Source organism: Patagioenas fasciata, chromosome 5 (assembly GCF_037038585.1).
Source record: "Patagioenas fasciata isolate bPatFas1 chromosome 5, bPatFas1.hap1, whole genome shotgun sequence".
In the NCBI taxonomy this organism is placed as follows: domain Eukaryota; kingdom Metazoa; phylum Chordata; class Aves; order Columbiformes; family Columbidae; genus Patagioenas; species Patagioenas fasciata.
In genome coordinates, this window is record NC_092524.1 from 3,054,298 (window position 1) to 3,071,264 (window position 16,967).

Sequence of the window (16,967 nt, forward strand, 5' to 3'; positions counted from 1 at the left end):
TGGAAAGGGTTGTCAGGCATTGGAATAGGCTGCCCGGGGAAATGATGGAGTCACCATCCTTGGAAGGGTTTAAAAGATGTACAGATGAGGTTCTTAGGGACACGGTTTAATGCCAGAGTCAGGTCATGGTTGGACTTGATGATCTTGAAAAGTCTCTTCCAACCGAAATGATTCTATGATATTCAACCAAGTACAGTAGAAACAGAATGGGCAACTCAAGCATTAGAAAGGAGTGAAACAGCTACACTAAAAAAAATCTTGTAATCCAAACTCAAAAAACTGGTGAACACTCCTGCTATTGCCACCATGCAGATGTTTCTGCCAAACTAGTAATGTACAAACCCTTCCATTAACAGGACTGAAGACAAAGAACCAGAAAAGAGAACTTGGCCATAAACAAACCAATCATTTCTGTCAACCGCCCCGCCAGGAAACTCAATGGGCAGCCACCATTTTCTGAGTAACCAAAATCGTAAGAGCAGGCAGACCATACCTGATCTCTTTGTTGATTGCATCCAACTGCTCCTGAAGCATCATGGCCAAAGTCTGAGCATCAGCCTGACCGCTGGGTGACAGGAGGTCAACGGAACTGAATATGGTCTCCCTGTCATCCTCAACATCTGACACGTCAACGTCGCTTTCGAACGCCTGGGCCACGTTGGCCAACACACTTGCTTGTTGGGCTCGCTCCCAGTCCTGTTCGTTCAGAGTTTGAACCTACAAGAATTATGAAAAATTTGAAAGAAAGTCCAAACTCCAATGGGAAAAATGTGACATTTCTACTGTTTTTCCAAGATGTTTAAAGTAATTTTTAAATAGCCCACTTACATGCTGAATGCATCCATCAAGATGGCAATGTTTGGAGAAATGTAAAAAAAAAAAGCTATAATGTAGAAAAGTCTGCATCTTACAGCTCAGTGAAATTTAAAAATGGGCAGTCCCATTGAATACATTAAAACATCACATATCTTGGCTATATAAACCCTAAATTACAGTAGAATTTTGGTATCAAATCCAATGAGAATTTTGGAATCAGCTTGACATAATCAGAAGTCATATGTCTCGAAAGGGACTTAAAATTGCTTGCAGAACAGTAACAGATTAGTGTATTAGGACTGTTTAAAATGATGTTTTACAAGCTTATCACACTTAATACAAACTGGCCTTCAAAATACTAATTTTACAATTATCTGCTAACAATTAAAAAGTCTAGTTGCTGTGCATCAGTTAGTAAAATTGGATATATCTAGCAGTTTAGTGCTACGTAGTCCTTGCAATAGATAAGCCTCATCTCATCTATTTTGTTGACAAAGTATTATTATTATTATTATTATTATTATTAATTTCAGAGTTCTATTACCTTTGAAGGTTCATCTCTGAGAGCTGCCAAACGTCCTTTCTGGGGCCGCCTTAACACTGCTGAGGTGCCATAGGAGTCGGTGTGACTGTCGGCCACAGACGAAGGTGCCATCGGGTATCTGAAATCTGGTCGGCTAGAACACAAACCAACATTTGATCCTTAACAAAGGTACAGGGAAGGTGGAAACAAACAAAAATATCCACCCAAATGACTCCTGTCGTCCCACCAGTGCCACTTTTTTCTAAGCAGTATAAAAGCTGTTTTATAAGCTCTATAAAAAATATATATTTCATTGCTATAACGAAAGTATTTTCAGTTATAAGAGACAAAATTACATTCAGCAAAGTGACTTTAAATATACGATTACAATACAATACAATTAAGTGTTGGTACCTGTGATGAAGTGATGTGGCTCTGAGTCTCACTTGGTCATTTTCAGCCCTTAATGCTTCAACATTTAATACCAGCTGATCCTGTAAAAATAAATAGATAAAATACACAATATAAATGAATATTTAGTTTTTTGATCTTATTTCCATGAAACTCAGAAATAACAGAATTTAGAACATACCCTTCAATGATGTAAAATGTTGAAAGTTTTGCTATTTTGCACCATCGCAAAAGGATATCCAAGAATAATCCTGTCACCTCTCTACACTGTGACTCTAATTAATGAGAATGTGTATTTTAAATACAGCTACAAATGAGATTCACATATTACTAACCTCACTGTAATTAAGGATAATATTGAATAAGAAACAAGATTTTAAGCTCTGTGCAAAGGTTCAAAGTGCATTCACTTTTAACTTGGACGTTCTTACATGCTCCAGAAACACAGAATTTAACAGCAGAGAAACCCAGTGAATGAGAAAACAATGAAAGACTAATAAAAAGTGGCTGATGATGAACATCTGTGCCTTGTGTGGAAACTGCTGGCTACACATACAAACATTCAAAGCACATTCTGCAAAATATTCTGAACGCATTCTTCATTTTGTTACAGAAGCATGGCTGAGACAGTTTGGCCTCACTACTTGCTAGATGCAATTCACCTGTGATTTAATAACCAGTAACACGTATTATTTCGGAACAAAATCAATCGCCACTGCTTAAGGATGCAAAGAAATGAAAGGCCCCACCATTGTTATTCAAAAAGGGAATTCCTTAGGTCCAGGACAAGCAAAACACCAAGGCAGCTGCTATTGCAAAGGAACAGCCAAGCCTAATAAATATTTCTGTCCCTGCCCACCAATTCTTCAAACTTGAAAAAAATTTTATCGCTCCAACAAGCATTTCATGATACCCAAATGCTTTAAGAAAAAACTTACGGGAAAATACCCAATATTGAAAGTATTTCTCTTTTCTTTTTACTGTCCAAGGTCACACGTACAACCAGTGTAAAAGTTCTATGCAATCTTCGAACTCTGGCAGATTTCCAATATATTCAGCCACTCCGCATATCCAGAAGCGTGTTAAGTCTTTCAGTAAAAAAACCTACATATTGCCTATAAAATCATCATAAACTGGGGCACACTATGCCATAAAACGAGCAATAACGGCCCCCTACTTTGAAACAGACCAGGTAATGTTAAGTTTTATGGGGGTGTTCAAATCTGGTCCCGCTAAGCAGCAATTATAGTGTTTTCAAAAATGTGTATCATACCTTTTCATGCTGAAGTTCCTCTATTTGTTTTTTCGCATGTTCAATTTCCCGGATAAGTGAATTCTAAAACAAAACATATCACAAATTAAACCACAACCAAAATGAGCATCACAAACTTGCAGTCAATGCTACACAGATGCACCTTAAGTCACAGATGCTTTATTGCAAACATTATTTCACTTTGATTATAGTTGAAGGTTTAGCCATAGTAATAGTACAAGTCTTTAGTAATAGTACAAGTTCCATAAAAATTTAATACCAATACCAGCCTTTTAAAGCTCCACTTGACAAAACTGGTAAAAAAAGGAATAATTAGAGGGCTAAAATAATTCCAAGTAATTCACTGAGTGGTTACTAAGGCATTACTGGCTGTTATCATTAGGTTTTAATTTTCTTTTCACTTGCCTAACCTACAAAATTGCTATACAGTAATGTCTTGGATGTACTGCACCTCCAGAACTGCAACGCTGCCTCACTTATGTGCCTTTATTAACATCAGAGCTGTCATTTTTATAGGTATACTATGACTTCTAAACAATTCCAGTACATTTAAATACTTATGGTTACTACAACATCTTTACTAAAAGCACTTTCAAAATTGACTAAAGATCATCTGAGAATTAAGAAACATTTGAGAGCTACAACAATGAAGGAATTTCAGCTATTGTACTTGACTGTAGGATGCAATGCCAAGAAGGGAAAAAAAAAGAGATTCCGTCTTCTAATAGGAAACTTATAACTGGGTCACTTTCTTTTCCTTTTCCACCATTGCCAGGAAGTTCTGCTGAACACATTTCCTTGACGTAAGTAATCCTATGATTTGCATCAAACGCGTAGTGAAATTTCACATGCGAACACACAAATCATGCCAGGAAAAAAGCCCCAGTCATCAGAAAAAAGGCTTAAATTTTTACCTGCATGTTTCTTCCCAATTTATCATAAAAGAATGAGTTGGAAGCCACAGCAAGAATACTTGTCTAGAAGCTGTTATTAGAGGGAAGGAAAACTAGATTTTCCTCATTATTCATGAATGTAGTCAGGGTTTGGAGGGTAAAAGGTGGTCAGGATTCACTAAGACCCTCGCTCTCAATATTCAAGCAGTTCAGACCATTAGAACAACCTTGCTGACATCATAACAAGGCCCGTAAGTAGAATTCCTGAAGTATTAGGAGCAGTTGGTGATCCTGCAAATAGTGACTTTAAGTAAAAACCACAAGACCGAGTTTGCAGCCTCGGATGCCAGATGATAAGCACCTTTATCATTAACCCAAAGGACGGGGATCAGCAGGACCCACATCTGTTCTACAGCACCTGATCCCCCTCAGCTCTGAGAATGCAAAAGCGGGGAAAAGAATGAACTAAATCTTTGTAATGAACTGAGGGAAGCACAGTTCTGGAATTCTGGAGAGACACGTCAGATACCTGACTGATGGTTTAGGGACGAGAATTGAGGTGACACGAATGTAAGAGAAAGTCAAAATTTACCAAAGTCTGAATACATCATTATATGTTGCAACTGAGGCGTTTTATTACCACGGCTTTAAAACAAAAGCCACTCGGCTTTCATTGAAACATTTCCCCAGATGGTCATTCCACCCTCCAGTGAAAGAAACGAAGTATTTTTTTAATCTGAGACAAACCAATTCGAAGTCAACATCAAGCAATGTGCTACTTAAGAAGACACCGCTATGCAGAATAAGGGAATCCTCAAAGACGTGCAAGGAAGAAAAATCTGCAAGGACCTAGATCCAAAAGCAGAGTCAAGTATGTCACAAGTTAGAAGATGAATTGAATCCAGGGGAAGGCTCCGGGATGTGATCTGGCATCACAGAGAACATTTACATCATATAACCTGCCTCAAATGATCTATCAGGGAAGAACACACAAGGTTGTTTCAACGTGCCAAAATGCCACTATGAGTCAGGGCAACTGCAGACAGAACCAGCAGGAAATAAAAGAAACTGGAGAGGTCAAAGTTCTAGTCTTAACTCTTCAGACTTCCTGTATTACAGTGGATGAATGTATTTACGCAGCCCACACCAGTCCACTAAGAGGGATAAAGCTTCTTAAAAGCTGCCTTCTCAACATTGTAGGGCCAACCTCCAAAAAACCCAGAACTCTCAGAACATATTTTCGAAATCCACACTAGAAAACAGCCTTGAGAGAAACTGCTTATCCATAAGGCCTTAGTAATTATTTACTGAAGTTACAGACACATTGCAAAGTACACAAATCACTACAGAATGGTGAACATCGAATTAATGTATATGCCAGGATGTGACTTGTTACCTTATCTTCCAAGGCAGCCATCCTTTCCTTGAGGTGCAGCTGTAGCCTTTCATTAGATTCAGACAGAAGCTTATCAACAGTTTCTGACAAACGTTTATTATGCTCTTCATTCATCTTCTCTCTCTGTCTAGCCTGAGATACACAAAAGCTACTGAAATCAATTAAAATTTACAAGACCTATAACAATTTTCAGGTTGTAAAAACAGTAAGCTTTCTTTAATCCAAACGCATTCTCCTTAATAGAAATATTTTTCCAAAGGAATAAAGAGTATTGCATGTACTCCCATGACTCTGTAAGGGAGTATAAGCGACACTTAAGACTTCAATAACTGTTCCAAGATCAGAAGCTTGAAAATCTGAGCTTACACTCAGATTTCAGAACCAATTCCATTATTTATAACCTAGGAAGCAATTTTTCCATAGTCATTTAATTCAACGAGTTTTCGTTCTGTCTCCTTGTCAGAAAGCATCACTAGGAATTAGGTATTTCCAAACATATTTCAAACTTTCCTCGGATACTTTCAGCTTTTTCTTGGGATTTAAGGTACAGCGGCTCAAATCTCCCAACTATCAGCCAGCCTCAACTCTGCTTTTATTTTAGAGAAGAGAAATCAAACCAGCTTTGCTGAATGGAGGGCAGCCATGAAGGGGATTCAACTATTCCTTTCAGCTTTGTATCTTTGCCAAAAATATGCACAGTACCCTTTGCAGTTCTTGATTCTTCTCTTCTAGCTGCGCTTCCATCTGCCTCAGCCGTTCTTCTATATTGCCATGTCTCTCTTCAGCCTGTCAATTTGAACACAAAATTATATATTTTTGTAAAAAAAAAAAGGTTTCTAAAGCGTAGAAACACTGAAGTACGATAATATATCTAACATGCTTTGCACAACTGCCATTTATGGTAATACACGATGCAGAACAGATGCCTTTCTGTCAATAAAAGAACCCAGTAAGAGTCGATATGGTAAGTAACAAAATGATGAAGCCTCTCACCCCTAAGTACCATGAATCAACTACTATTTGCAAATGAGCTTGCAACAGCACTTCATTCAAATCCCCAAGAATTACAAAGAAAACAAACAAAACCAACCCCAAAATAAAAACTAAGTGCATTTTCAGCTTTTCCTTGCTAAGCCTAGACAATGTGACCCTTTGTTAGTAACCATGAGAAAGCAGAAAGCAGCAAGCAGAAACAAGGACTAAGGTACAAATTCTACCTTCCTAAGCTTGGTGGTAAGTTCCAACACTTTAGCATCTTTAGCAGCAGAGCTCCCAGGTGACAAAAGGTCAGACTAAAGAGCCAGTTAGGGACAGGAGAGATAACAGGGAAAGAAATGAAACTAAGACTTTAAAAGAAAACACACACGCACTTGAAAAGGCTCATTTGTAGTTACTACATGTAATTCTTCAGACTTCATTATCCCATTTGCAGCCTTCTAAAAATCTTAATATTTAGCAAGTACCATCACTTCTCTGTCTCCCCCCACTCCTCAGCTGGTTAACAGTGGGAGAGATTTGGGTTCCCCCTTCAGAAATAGTTTTGTTTTAGAAGACTTGATGCCTATTATTGAATGAATTTTCATCAAAAGCAACAAAATAACTCAGAGACATTTTCATAACATAACTGAGTTAACAGAAAACCTGGGGAAGTTGCAAAGAGCAGAAATTAAAAATATCAGAATGCATTCAGAGAGATGAACAGAAAGCACAGGAAACAAGGAGAAACTTTCTGAATTAGTTGGGGGAAACACAAACACTTTAAGAACAGATTTTGTGCAGCAGGATGCTAACAGAGAAGAGTCTTGAGGACACTGCCTGATGGACTCACCTTTGTCAGGGCTGCAACTCTCTGTGCCAGCTCAGCTTCCACCTCCGGCAACGTCTCCGCTTTCCTCAGCGTCTGCTGCAGCTTCTGCTCAGCGAGTTCCAGTCGCTCCTGCAACTGCCGGTTCTTATCTTCACTCTACACAGGGTTGCGAGCAGCAAACGTTTAGGGTTAAAATACCGATTCATTCTCAAAGAGGAAAGGAAGGATACAGATTCATGCCTTTACTAGACTGCAGAGAACAAACTGCCCAGAGCGGGTTTTAAAATCAAAGCTGTGGCATCAGCCCCTTCATTGAAGGAAAAAACTTCTCTACATGTTTTTTTTTCTGCAGGTGATTTTGTGTATTCTGAAAGCAACTACATCACCAAATAAACTCAGTTACAGCATAGGAAGCAGCATAGAACAAGTTGCAAATTTTCAGTGCCAAGGCTGTTCCAAGACTTTGAGTTATATCAAGGAAAAAAAATTCCTTCATATTTTAAACAACACTATGCATATTACCATTTTGATTTAAAGTATGTATTTTAAAAATTATACTAAAAGGGACTTATCTTGTTGACTAAGAGTTGTCTGGCTTCCTCGGGTTACAAAGTGATTGGCTAAACAATAATTTCTGGTTTTAAGTTGGACTAATTCATGTCAAACATACATCAAATTTCCTGCCACAGTAAGGCAAGGTTGACTTCTATTATAGGCTATAAAGAAATCACTACGCACCACAAAAATTTAGAAACTGTTTTAGCTTGGAATGAGTAATTCTCACACATGAAAATAAAGATGCGTGGATACACATATTATAACTTGAAAATCCACAATTAATAGGGACAACAGCCCTGCTGCACCATAAACTGTCCCACCTTCATTTCCAGAGTAAAACTCTGTACAATACACTCCTCCAGTTACTGAAAAACAATCGCTAACAATAGCACATCACAGTTGACATTTATCTTCCTAAAAGCAAAGTGCTTTAGTACAATATGAAGATTAATTATTTCCATTAGTTTTAGGCTGAGGAAATTGTACTTTATCTTCTTTCAAATTACAACCTGTCGATGCATGGAGTCTTTAGTGGCGATTTCGTTTTCAAGTTTATCATTGAGGTCATGCACAGATGTCGCTTCACGTTGTGCGGCGAGGTAGCGTTTCTCAAGAGTCGTGATCCTCTCCTCCATGTCCTCCTTTTGGGCCATAGTCTGTGCAAGACAAGACAGAATTCAGAATATGACAGATGATCATTTACTGATCAAACTGGGGAGAGAAAATCCACAAACCAAAACTAATAATAATCATAAATAATTTAGACTTTGTTAGATCTCTCAGTAAAACTGAAGTATAAAGAATAGTCTCACTTGGGTTTAAAAGTCTGGGTTGGCTTTTTTTTAAGCAATGGTGATTGCTTAAAAAGATGGGTCTTTATTATATTACACCACAGATATGCTACTTACCTTTACAATGGCATAAACATAGCAAATCTTTACTTCCTGGGGATAGTCAGAACATTCTCGGATTTAACTAAGCTCCCTTTCTATTTAGTAAGGATACGATACACAATACACAGGACCTTGGGATCAGTGGCTGATCGGTACCAGGAATTGTTAATCACACCACTCAAAGTGGTTCTTCAACCACGTACCTCTTTAAAAGCAGAAAATTCAGTCTCCGTGAAAAAGCGTGGCGTTTACGGTAAGATCAGGCACCTTTTCTAGAACATGTTAAGGTTCACAATGCTAAATCTATAATTTAATATATTTGCAAAATATATAGCTATTCATAGATTAAATCTGAAGATGAATGTTTTAAGCAACTGGTCTTTTAAACAAAACATGGCACCATCACAGTCTAAACAATCTTCTCACCTATCACACCAAAGACATAAAAACCGAACTGAGCACCAATGACACCGAAATGTTACAAAGCAATCGCATTTGTGACTACCCAAATTTTGACAGTTTGCTCCTCACCTCTCGTACATCTCTCTGTAACTTGGTATTCATCTCTTCAGATTTTATTAAGTCTTTTCTAGCTGTGTCAAGATCTTCTTCCAGCTCTGTTACTCTGCTCGACAAAGCCGTAAGACGCTCTTTCATTTGTGTCTGTTCTTTGTTTTGCTTGTCTATGACGTCCTGCAGCTCCAACACTTTAGCAAGGTTTTCATCGTGGCATAAAGAACCATCAGAAGATCGCTATAAAACAGGGAAAGAATGCATGTTACACAGAAATGTGAAAAAAAACACTTGTTACCTACCTGTAAACACCCCCCCAAGATAAATTTATTGTTGGACAAACTGCAAAAATTGAAATTGTAACTGACACTTTTAATTAAATAACTCATTGTCTTTTATTATAGTTTAAAATGAAAATATTACAGCTAATAATTTAAAAAAAAAATCAGATATCAGTTTAAAAAAAGTAAACAGCTGTACCTTCCCATTTGTAGTCGGTGTATTTTCTTGTTCATGATTTATATCCAGCATCCCATCTGGAAGTGTTTTCTTCTGATTATTTTGCTCTTTCAGAATCATTAACTAAAAGAAAAGTTTATACACACGTGTTTCAAGTTAATTCCTTTCTCACTAATACTATAAGGAACAGCTGCAAAAGCAAAGGAGCAAAACAATTACTGATTCTACCGCAAGGTATGTATTAATAAAACATGAACAGGCACTCAAACACTTATGCCATTGCAACGCAAAAATTCTGATTTTAAAGCCACAGGAACTCTTTTTGTTGTTCTGTTGGGGTTTCACTGTTGTTGGGTTTGGGGGGATAGAGGTGATGGGCAGCTTGCTCATTTGTTTTGTTGTTCCTGTTTGGTGGTTGGTTGGGGGGCGTTGTTTTGTTGTTTGTTGTTCCTGCTCTTTCAAAGTGACTACATTAATAATTATTGTTCTCTTTTGGCCAAAAAAAAGTGAGAGTGAACATTAATTAATTACTGTGTATAAATATTGACTAAAACAGCCACAATGCACACGTGAGGACTTATTTAAAAAAAGAAACCTACCTCTTTATGTGTAGTACCTAGTTCTTCTTCCAATAAGCTACATCTTTCAAGTGCTACTCGTAACCTCTCCCTTACCTGAAAGAGTAATTTGAAATAATCTGAAATCATCCACATTGAAAAGAAACCAATTTCACTTATTGCCATGCTGCCATACCCTTTCAGGCAGTAAACGAGACTATTTCCACTCCACTTGGAGACCTGCTTAACCTTAAGTACTAATTACAACACATACAATAAAAACCTTCTAAATAAACAATGCATATTTTAAAATCTAGTTTTTCCATTTCATCATAAGGAAATTGTGTCTCAACATGACCTGTACATATAGGCAAGAATTAAATAGATCCAGAATTTGCCTTTCCTTTTGTAAGGCACACAGTGAGTATGTTTTTTGTTTATTTACAATGAAGAAGAGACAGAACTTCAGTCTGAACAACCGCATGGTCCACACAAAATGAGGGCACAGGACAAGATGTTAGTTACTGTATTTCTTACCTTCTCATCAAGGGCTTTATGGTGTTCAAATAAAGATTTTAGTGCTTTGAGAACTTCTACTTCACTAGAAACTCCTGCTGGAGACTGAGCTTGTCTCTTCACAACAGTCATTCTGAGGGATCTTTCATGCCGGGAGACCAGACACTCCAAATGTTCCAGCAATAGCTACAACAACAAAGGAACAACGTCTTTTGTGTTTGGCACAGCTGAAGTAAACTCTGCCTCCTAAAACACTGAGTTTTGAGTCCTAAACTTCAAATCTGGCAGTCAACTACCACATCATCAAGCATAGGACCTGTTTGTAGCATTTTAGCCATGCTAGAAGTTATATCAGAACTAACACATTTCCTACCTCTCAATTTCAGTCTAGCTTTTAAATGAGGTTTTTACTTAAGCAGGTCTTCTCAGTTTCAAGCATCAGCGCACGTGGGAAATGCTGTGGATGAGGGAGCAGCTGTTCTGTGGGCTGGGGCATCACTGCAGCTCACCCGCTCTGTTCTGCTGATTTTGGGTGTTGTACGATTACAAAACTTTAATAGCAAAAAAGCTGAATGACAGGAGCAGTGTGGCCTTACAAGCTTTTCCCCATTCTGCACAGCAGTATTTGGGGCTGTGCAGAAGCTTCCAAACTTTTTAATCAACACACAGAATCCCAGAATGTCAGGGATTGGAAGGGACCTGGAAAGTTCATCCAGTGCAATCCCCCCATGGAGCAGGAACACCCAGCTGAGGTTCCACAGGAAGGTGTCCAGGCGGGTTTGAATGTCTGCAGAGAAGGAGACTCCACAACCTCCCTGGGCAGCCTGGGCCAGGCTCTGGCACCCTCACCACGAAGAAGTTTCTTCTCAAATTTAAGTGGAACCTCTTGTGTTTCAATTTGAACCCATTACCCCTTGTCCTATCACTGGTTGTCACCGAGAAGAGCCTGGCTCCATCCTCCTGACACTCACCCTTTATATATCTGTAAACATGAATGAGTCCCCCCTCAGTCTCCTCTTCTCCAGCTCCAGAGCCCCAGCTCCCTCAGCCTTTCCTCACACGGGAGATGCTCCACTCCCTTCAGCATCTTGGTGGCTGCGCTGGACTCTCTCCAGCAGTTCCCTGTCCTTCTGGAACTGAGGGGCCACAACTGGACACAATATTCCAGGTGTGGTCTCCCCAGGGCAGAGCAGAGGGGCAGGAGAACCTCTCTGACCTACTGACCACCCCCTTCTAACCCACCCCAGGTACTATTGGCGTTTTTGGCCGCAAGGGCCCAGTGCTGGCTCATGGTCACATATTCACACTTTCAAGGGGATTAGCATGCCAATATCAGGGAAAAAAATACTTTTAGCTTTTCATTTAATGTTTTTCTCCATGTAGTTGGACGCTTTAACAATAGTAATCTTGGAGAAGGCATAGAACGAACCCTCGTATTATTTCTTTCTGCTTTCAGTTCAGCGATTTCTTCTTCCCGTTCAAGCAGCTGCTCCCTGCACACATTCAGCTCTTTCGTAAGCGCTGCAAATTCCTGAAATAAACCAGACAGAAATATAAACACATCAAATATCCGGATATAGTGAGAGCAGATTCATACCAACACTTGACATGATTTCTTGAAGTATTCATTTCAGATGTCTAAACTCAAACCAGTTGTATTAGTCATGCTAAGCAGGCTTAACTCCACACACTTGAACCGTTACACTGCAAACGTAAAGATAAAAGATGTTTGGCTTTTGAGAATTCATTTGTCTCTATGCAATTATCTGAATTGGGATATCCCTAGTAAGTAAAGTGAGAAACCTCTTTGTAATGCACTATGTTACTGTACAGGTTACTTCATAATAATAAAGCATCTTTGAAGCTTCACAACCAGAGGACTCCAGTCTTTACAGTTATTGATCTACTTAAGCGACCTACAGGGATTTCATTTGTACCTACTTTCAAACCTCACAGAAGGGAACTGAAATGGCCCTAGAATCCTCCCACTAGAAATCTGGGAGGATTAGAATCGGTATGTTCTAGAGGTGGAACCCTCGGGCTCAAAGGCCCCAAAAGGTTTGCCCTTCAAATAAAGCTTTCACCAAACAATACTGAACTGAAGTGAAATAGCATAGTGACTGAAAAGTCATCAGGGAACAGGAATTAAGCTAATTCCATCAGAACACTTTTCAACATTGAGATGAGTCAGATTTAAATACTATATTTCTAAATTTGTGGGTTCCTATCAGGACACAACTGTACTGAGTATCTGAAGAGCCGCTACATCCTTAATTATCTCCACTCTATCAACATCCTCACTAAAAATATTCAACATAAAAGCCATTTAAACTTGCTGTCAACGCAGTGAGCACACTCTGGATAGAAGATGCTTATAAATGTGGTGTAGAGTTGCAAATACTGAGCCTAACTCAGGATGGGAAAATAAATACACATTGGTCACTCCAATGCTGGTGAACACTTCAGAAGCACTTGTATAGGAAAACATCGAAATGCTAGTAAATAAATTAGTCTTTGCTACTGTTTAAAATAAAGATAACACAATAACAAACAAGAGTCATGCCTAATAAACAGTCAATGAGTACAGATGAGCTGGTGATGATCCGGACAAGACAAACGGTAGCTAAGAACAGGCGTGGAAACACACTGTGCACCAACGCTGCTTCTCCGAATTGTCCAAACTCTGCGAGATATGCTGCTGCATAGACTGGAGCTACATATCGAATAAAAGCTTAAGATGGAGCTGTTTTGCAGTAAAATTAAAGTGACGGAAAAGACGTGCTTAAAACCAGAAGGACACATTACCTAATTACGCCAGCATGCCTACAAATTCTAACACATGGCTAAAACAAACAGGAATAGTCAAAAGACATTGTCTGCAAGTTCCCAGATTAATTTGGTAAACTTTACCCTAAAACATACACGATTGAAATGACAAAAAACACTGTTGTGCAACATGTACCTACAGTGAAATCCTTTGGACGTACTAATGTACTTGGCTTTTAAAGGCTGCTCTAAAAAGACAGTAATACCACCAGCACACATGCAGAATCCACCTCCACAAGTTCTCCTCCTAAATAAAAAACTGCTCATTGGAAAAAAGATCCAGCATAGATCCCCTCGTTAATCAGCAAATGACTACAAAATAGTCTTAATCTCTTTTTTCAATTGCTAGGAAAAAACTGATTTCTTTAACATTCTTAATGATTACACTAACATTAATATTTCACTGCAGTATTTCCCTTTTGCTCCGGTACAAGGTTTGGCGAACCAGAATGCAGTTCCAATGTTATGGTTCTTCATAGGCCTTCCCTCCTTATCTTTATTTCTTTGATAATTAAGTTCTACTGAAACTACTAGAAGCACTAATAAAGTATTTGCAAAAGAGTTCGATCTGAACTTATTTTCTTGGTGGTGCTTTTGCCCTTTTCAAAACCATTAAAAACCCCTCAAAATTCCACCATTTAAATCGACAAGTATCAACGTGACATATTTCTCCAAAGGCCATGGGACTGATATGGAACAGTCTGTATTTTTCCAGTCTATATCTCAAGTCTTGAGAGCAGCATAAAAGAGTAAAGACTACCAGACACAGAGTTTCATCATCCTTTCTCAACTTAAAAGCACCACATTAATATACATTTTCTTATCTAAGGCATCTACGAGCTTCACCTTCTGAAACACAGCTGTATATTTAAAAGCCTATTGACTCTTCTAACGATCACAGCACATCCAGTTCTATTCCATCGCATGCTTCTGCGCAAACAGAAACTGCGGAGCAAATATATCATGACACGAACCATCGCGCTGTCAGACGACCCAAAAAAAGAACAATGCACACAGTGATTTAAATCACTGCTGCATAAACAGACTGACACGTATTCCTGGCATTGCGTAACACCTCCCTCGCTGTTTGTTTTGACAAAATATAGTTGCTTTGAGTCCCGTAAGCTGCCTAATAAAGAACATTTCAATGTCCTTGGTTTCAGTTGACACTGCCAAAAGACGTGTCCTTTCTAGTCCTAAAACTCACCTTCACCGCTAAACAATTGGTGATTTCCTCAAGCAGTTCAAAAGGAGAGAAACTATTTGCCATCTCAAAAAAGTTTGAGTCGTCTCATAATTTCTTCTTGTATTAGATGAATGCACAGGAAGAAATAAAGGAAGAAGAAAAACCTTGAGAGAGTTTTCTACTTATCTGCAAAGCTGTGTTAGTTTTCTGTAGGTAAGGAGGAGATGGAGAACATCAGGACAAGGTCCTGCTCTGCTTCTGGTTGTCATCAAAATCATAAAAACCCGATTCTGAGGACTGACAAGAATGAGGCTCAGAATAAGCACTTTAAAGCACTTAGAAGAATCAGTCGGAGTGCCAGATGCACCAGGGAAATGTCCCCTGTTGATCAGAACCTACTAACACACACCCATACTCTCTGAAGAAAGCAACTTTCTGAACCACCTGAGTCATTCCAAATATGACACACTTGCTGCCAGAAACATATACTCTCAACAAAATGCTAAATTTGTCGTTGTTCACTAATACATTTTCTGGGGAGTTATTTGTCCATAAACTTAATGATTTTTTTTAAAGCAATAGTGGTGTTTCTTCTGTACCAACCTCCAGAACTGACCTTCAAGCCTTTAGTATTTGAGAGGTCACAACATAAACATCCTCCCAAAAGCTGGATCAACTAGTGTCGAGCCACTTGATTATGTGGGACATCTCAGTCCAGGAACATCGGTTTTCAGGGAACAGGTTCTCTTCACGTTTATTAAAAGCGTAATTTATAGGTTCCATGGATAGTACATCACAAACCAATAAATACTACATAGCAGGAAAGACAGTATTTGACTTGGGAAAAGACCTGAAGGAAACACATATAATTCCTGAAAGTCTGTTAACCATAAGCTGCGTACTAGGGATGCTCTACAAAGAACTGGAAGTTTACTTGGAATTTGCTCAAGCGAAAAGGAATAAAACTATTCTACAATAAAATGCAACATCAGTCCTGAGTGCATAAGGATTCACGGATTACAGGCAATAAGACAACCACAAAGTTTATTTAAAGGACAAAGAGATATAAAAGAGAAACACTTTAAATTCAAAATACTTTAAAAGTAATATCTTCTGGCAATATAAGGACAAAAATGCAACTGCTGCATCATTAGGAACATTTAATATGTGAGCAGAATTTATCTGTGTAATCTCCACATAATATTGCGTTTTAGTGTTAACATTCTGTTCTGTAGCCTGCATATCAAACTACTCAAAAAGCTGAGAAGCTGAAGAGAACATGACAAGAACGACTGGGGAAAGTACAGGCCATAGGATGAGAAATCGAGGGAATCTGAGATAAATTCCACTATTTTTTTATATTACATATAAACCTCAATCATTCCAAATGCAAGAAAGTGAGAAGCGTGCAATCTCACACAAGGCAATCAAAGAAAAATTAATATCTAAGCTTAACAGGGTATTTCACAGCCACTTCATTTTAAACCAAAGAGGTTTAGGTAGCACATAGTGACCAATATCCCAAATATATCCAAAAGTTTGTAGCAAGCAAATTTTTGCACCTATTAAGTCACACCTGTTTAATTTTTTTTTTAAGCTAACAGTCAGATTTATGAAATAATTCAAGGGTATTTAGAGTTAAAGCTGAAAAGAATTGACATGTTTTAATGATTAAGTCCAGCCTCCCAAGAAAACACAGGAACACATGTTAACAGCAACAAATCCAGAACACCCACCCATACAAGCTGTGCTTTGCTTGTTCGTTGTAATAAATCAGATGGACCTTTCCCATTAGCACATGTCAGAGAGATGGAAAGGCTGAAGAAGTCTAAAGAAAAATCTTTTGCTTTTCACCTAGTGAAATTAATTTCCAGTATCAAGCAGCCTGAATTTGCTAACCTGGAAACGTAACACTCATTTCAAGCATTAAGAGATTCAGTTCTATGAGATAAGTTTATCTCTTGTTCTCAAAAACTCCAATTTAAGGAATTTAAGAAAATACTTAAAGTAATATTAAAATATGGTTATGTCAAACTCTTGCATTTTAGAGCATTGGAAGGTTTTTCCAACTAGATCTAAATCACCAGCCAGAGGGAGAACACACTGTAGCTTATAATATAATTAACGTATCAACCTCCTTTCCTATTTCTCCTTATGCATGTTTTATAACCCAAAGGACCACTACTAAAACACAGGTGCAGATTTATCTACTATTAAAAAAATGCCCACATTCCCACCAGCAGCATTGAGATGTTTTAAAATGTTTAATGCCGCTTTGGGTCAACTCTCAGAAGTCTGTCTTTTCCTTGACTCAAAAAACATGCCTTTTTCATCTTTATT

General features: G+C 38.3%; 1 protein-coding gene across 7 annotated transcripts in view; it reads right to left on the reverse strand.

The window, feature by feature from the left end:
- Positions 1-16,967, reverse strand: part of PPFIA1 (PTPRF interacting protein alpha 1) — a 53,068-nt gene that overhangs the window by 22,305 nt on the left and 13,796 nt on the right. For all 7 annotated transcript variants that reach the window (XM_071808794.1, XM_071808793.1, XM_065838010.2 and 4 more), the window contains exons 3-15: positions 12,045-12,146; positions 10,637-10,801; positions 10,142-10,216; positions 9,564-9,665; positions 9,102-9,323; positions 8,187-8,333; positions 7,141-7,275; positions 6,015-6,098; positions 5,313-5,444; positions 3,024-3,086; positions 1,754-1,833; positions 1,361-1,493; positions 494-717 (exon numbers count right to left, since the gene is read on the reverse strand). In XM_071808794.1, the coding sequence (XP_071664895.1) occupies positions 494-717; positions 1,361-1,493; positions 1,754-1,833; positions 3,024-3,086; positions 5,313-5,444; positions 6,015-6,098; positions 7,141-7,275; positions 8,187-8,333; positions 9,102-9,323; positions 9,564-9,665; positions 10,142-10,216; positions 10,637-10,801; positions 12,045-12,146 (1,664 nt within the window). The remainder of the gene's footprint in view (positions 1-493; positions 718-1,360; positions 1,494-1,753; positions 1,834-3,023; positions 3,087-5,312; positions 5,445-6,014; positions 6,099-7,140; positions 7,276-8,186; positions 8,334-9,101; positions 9,324-9,563; positions 9,666-10,141; positions 10,217-10,636; positions 10,802-12,044; positions 12,147-16,967) is intronic.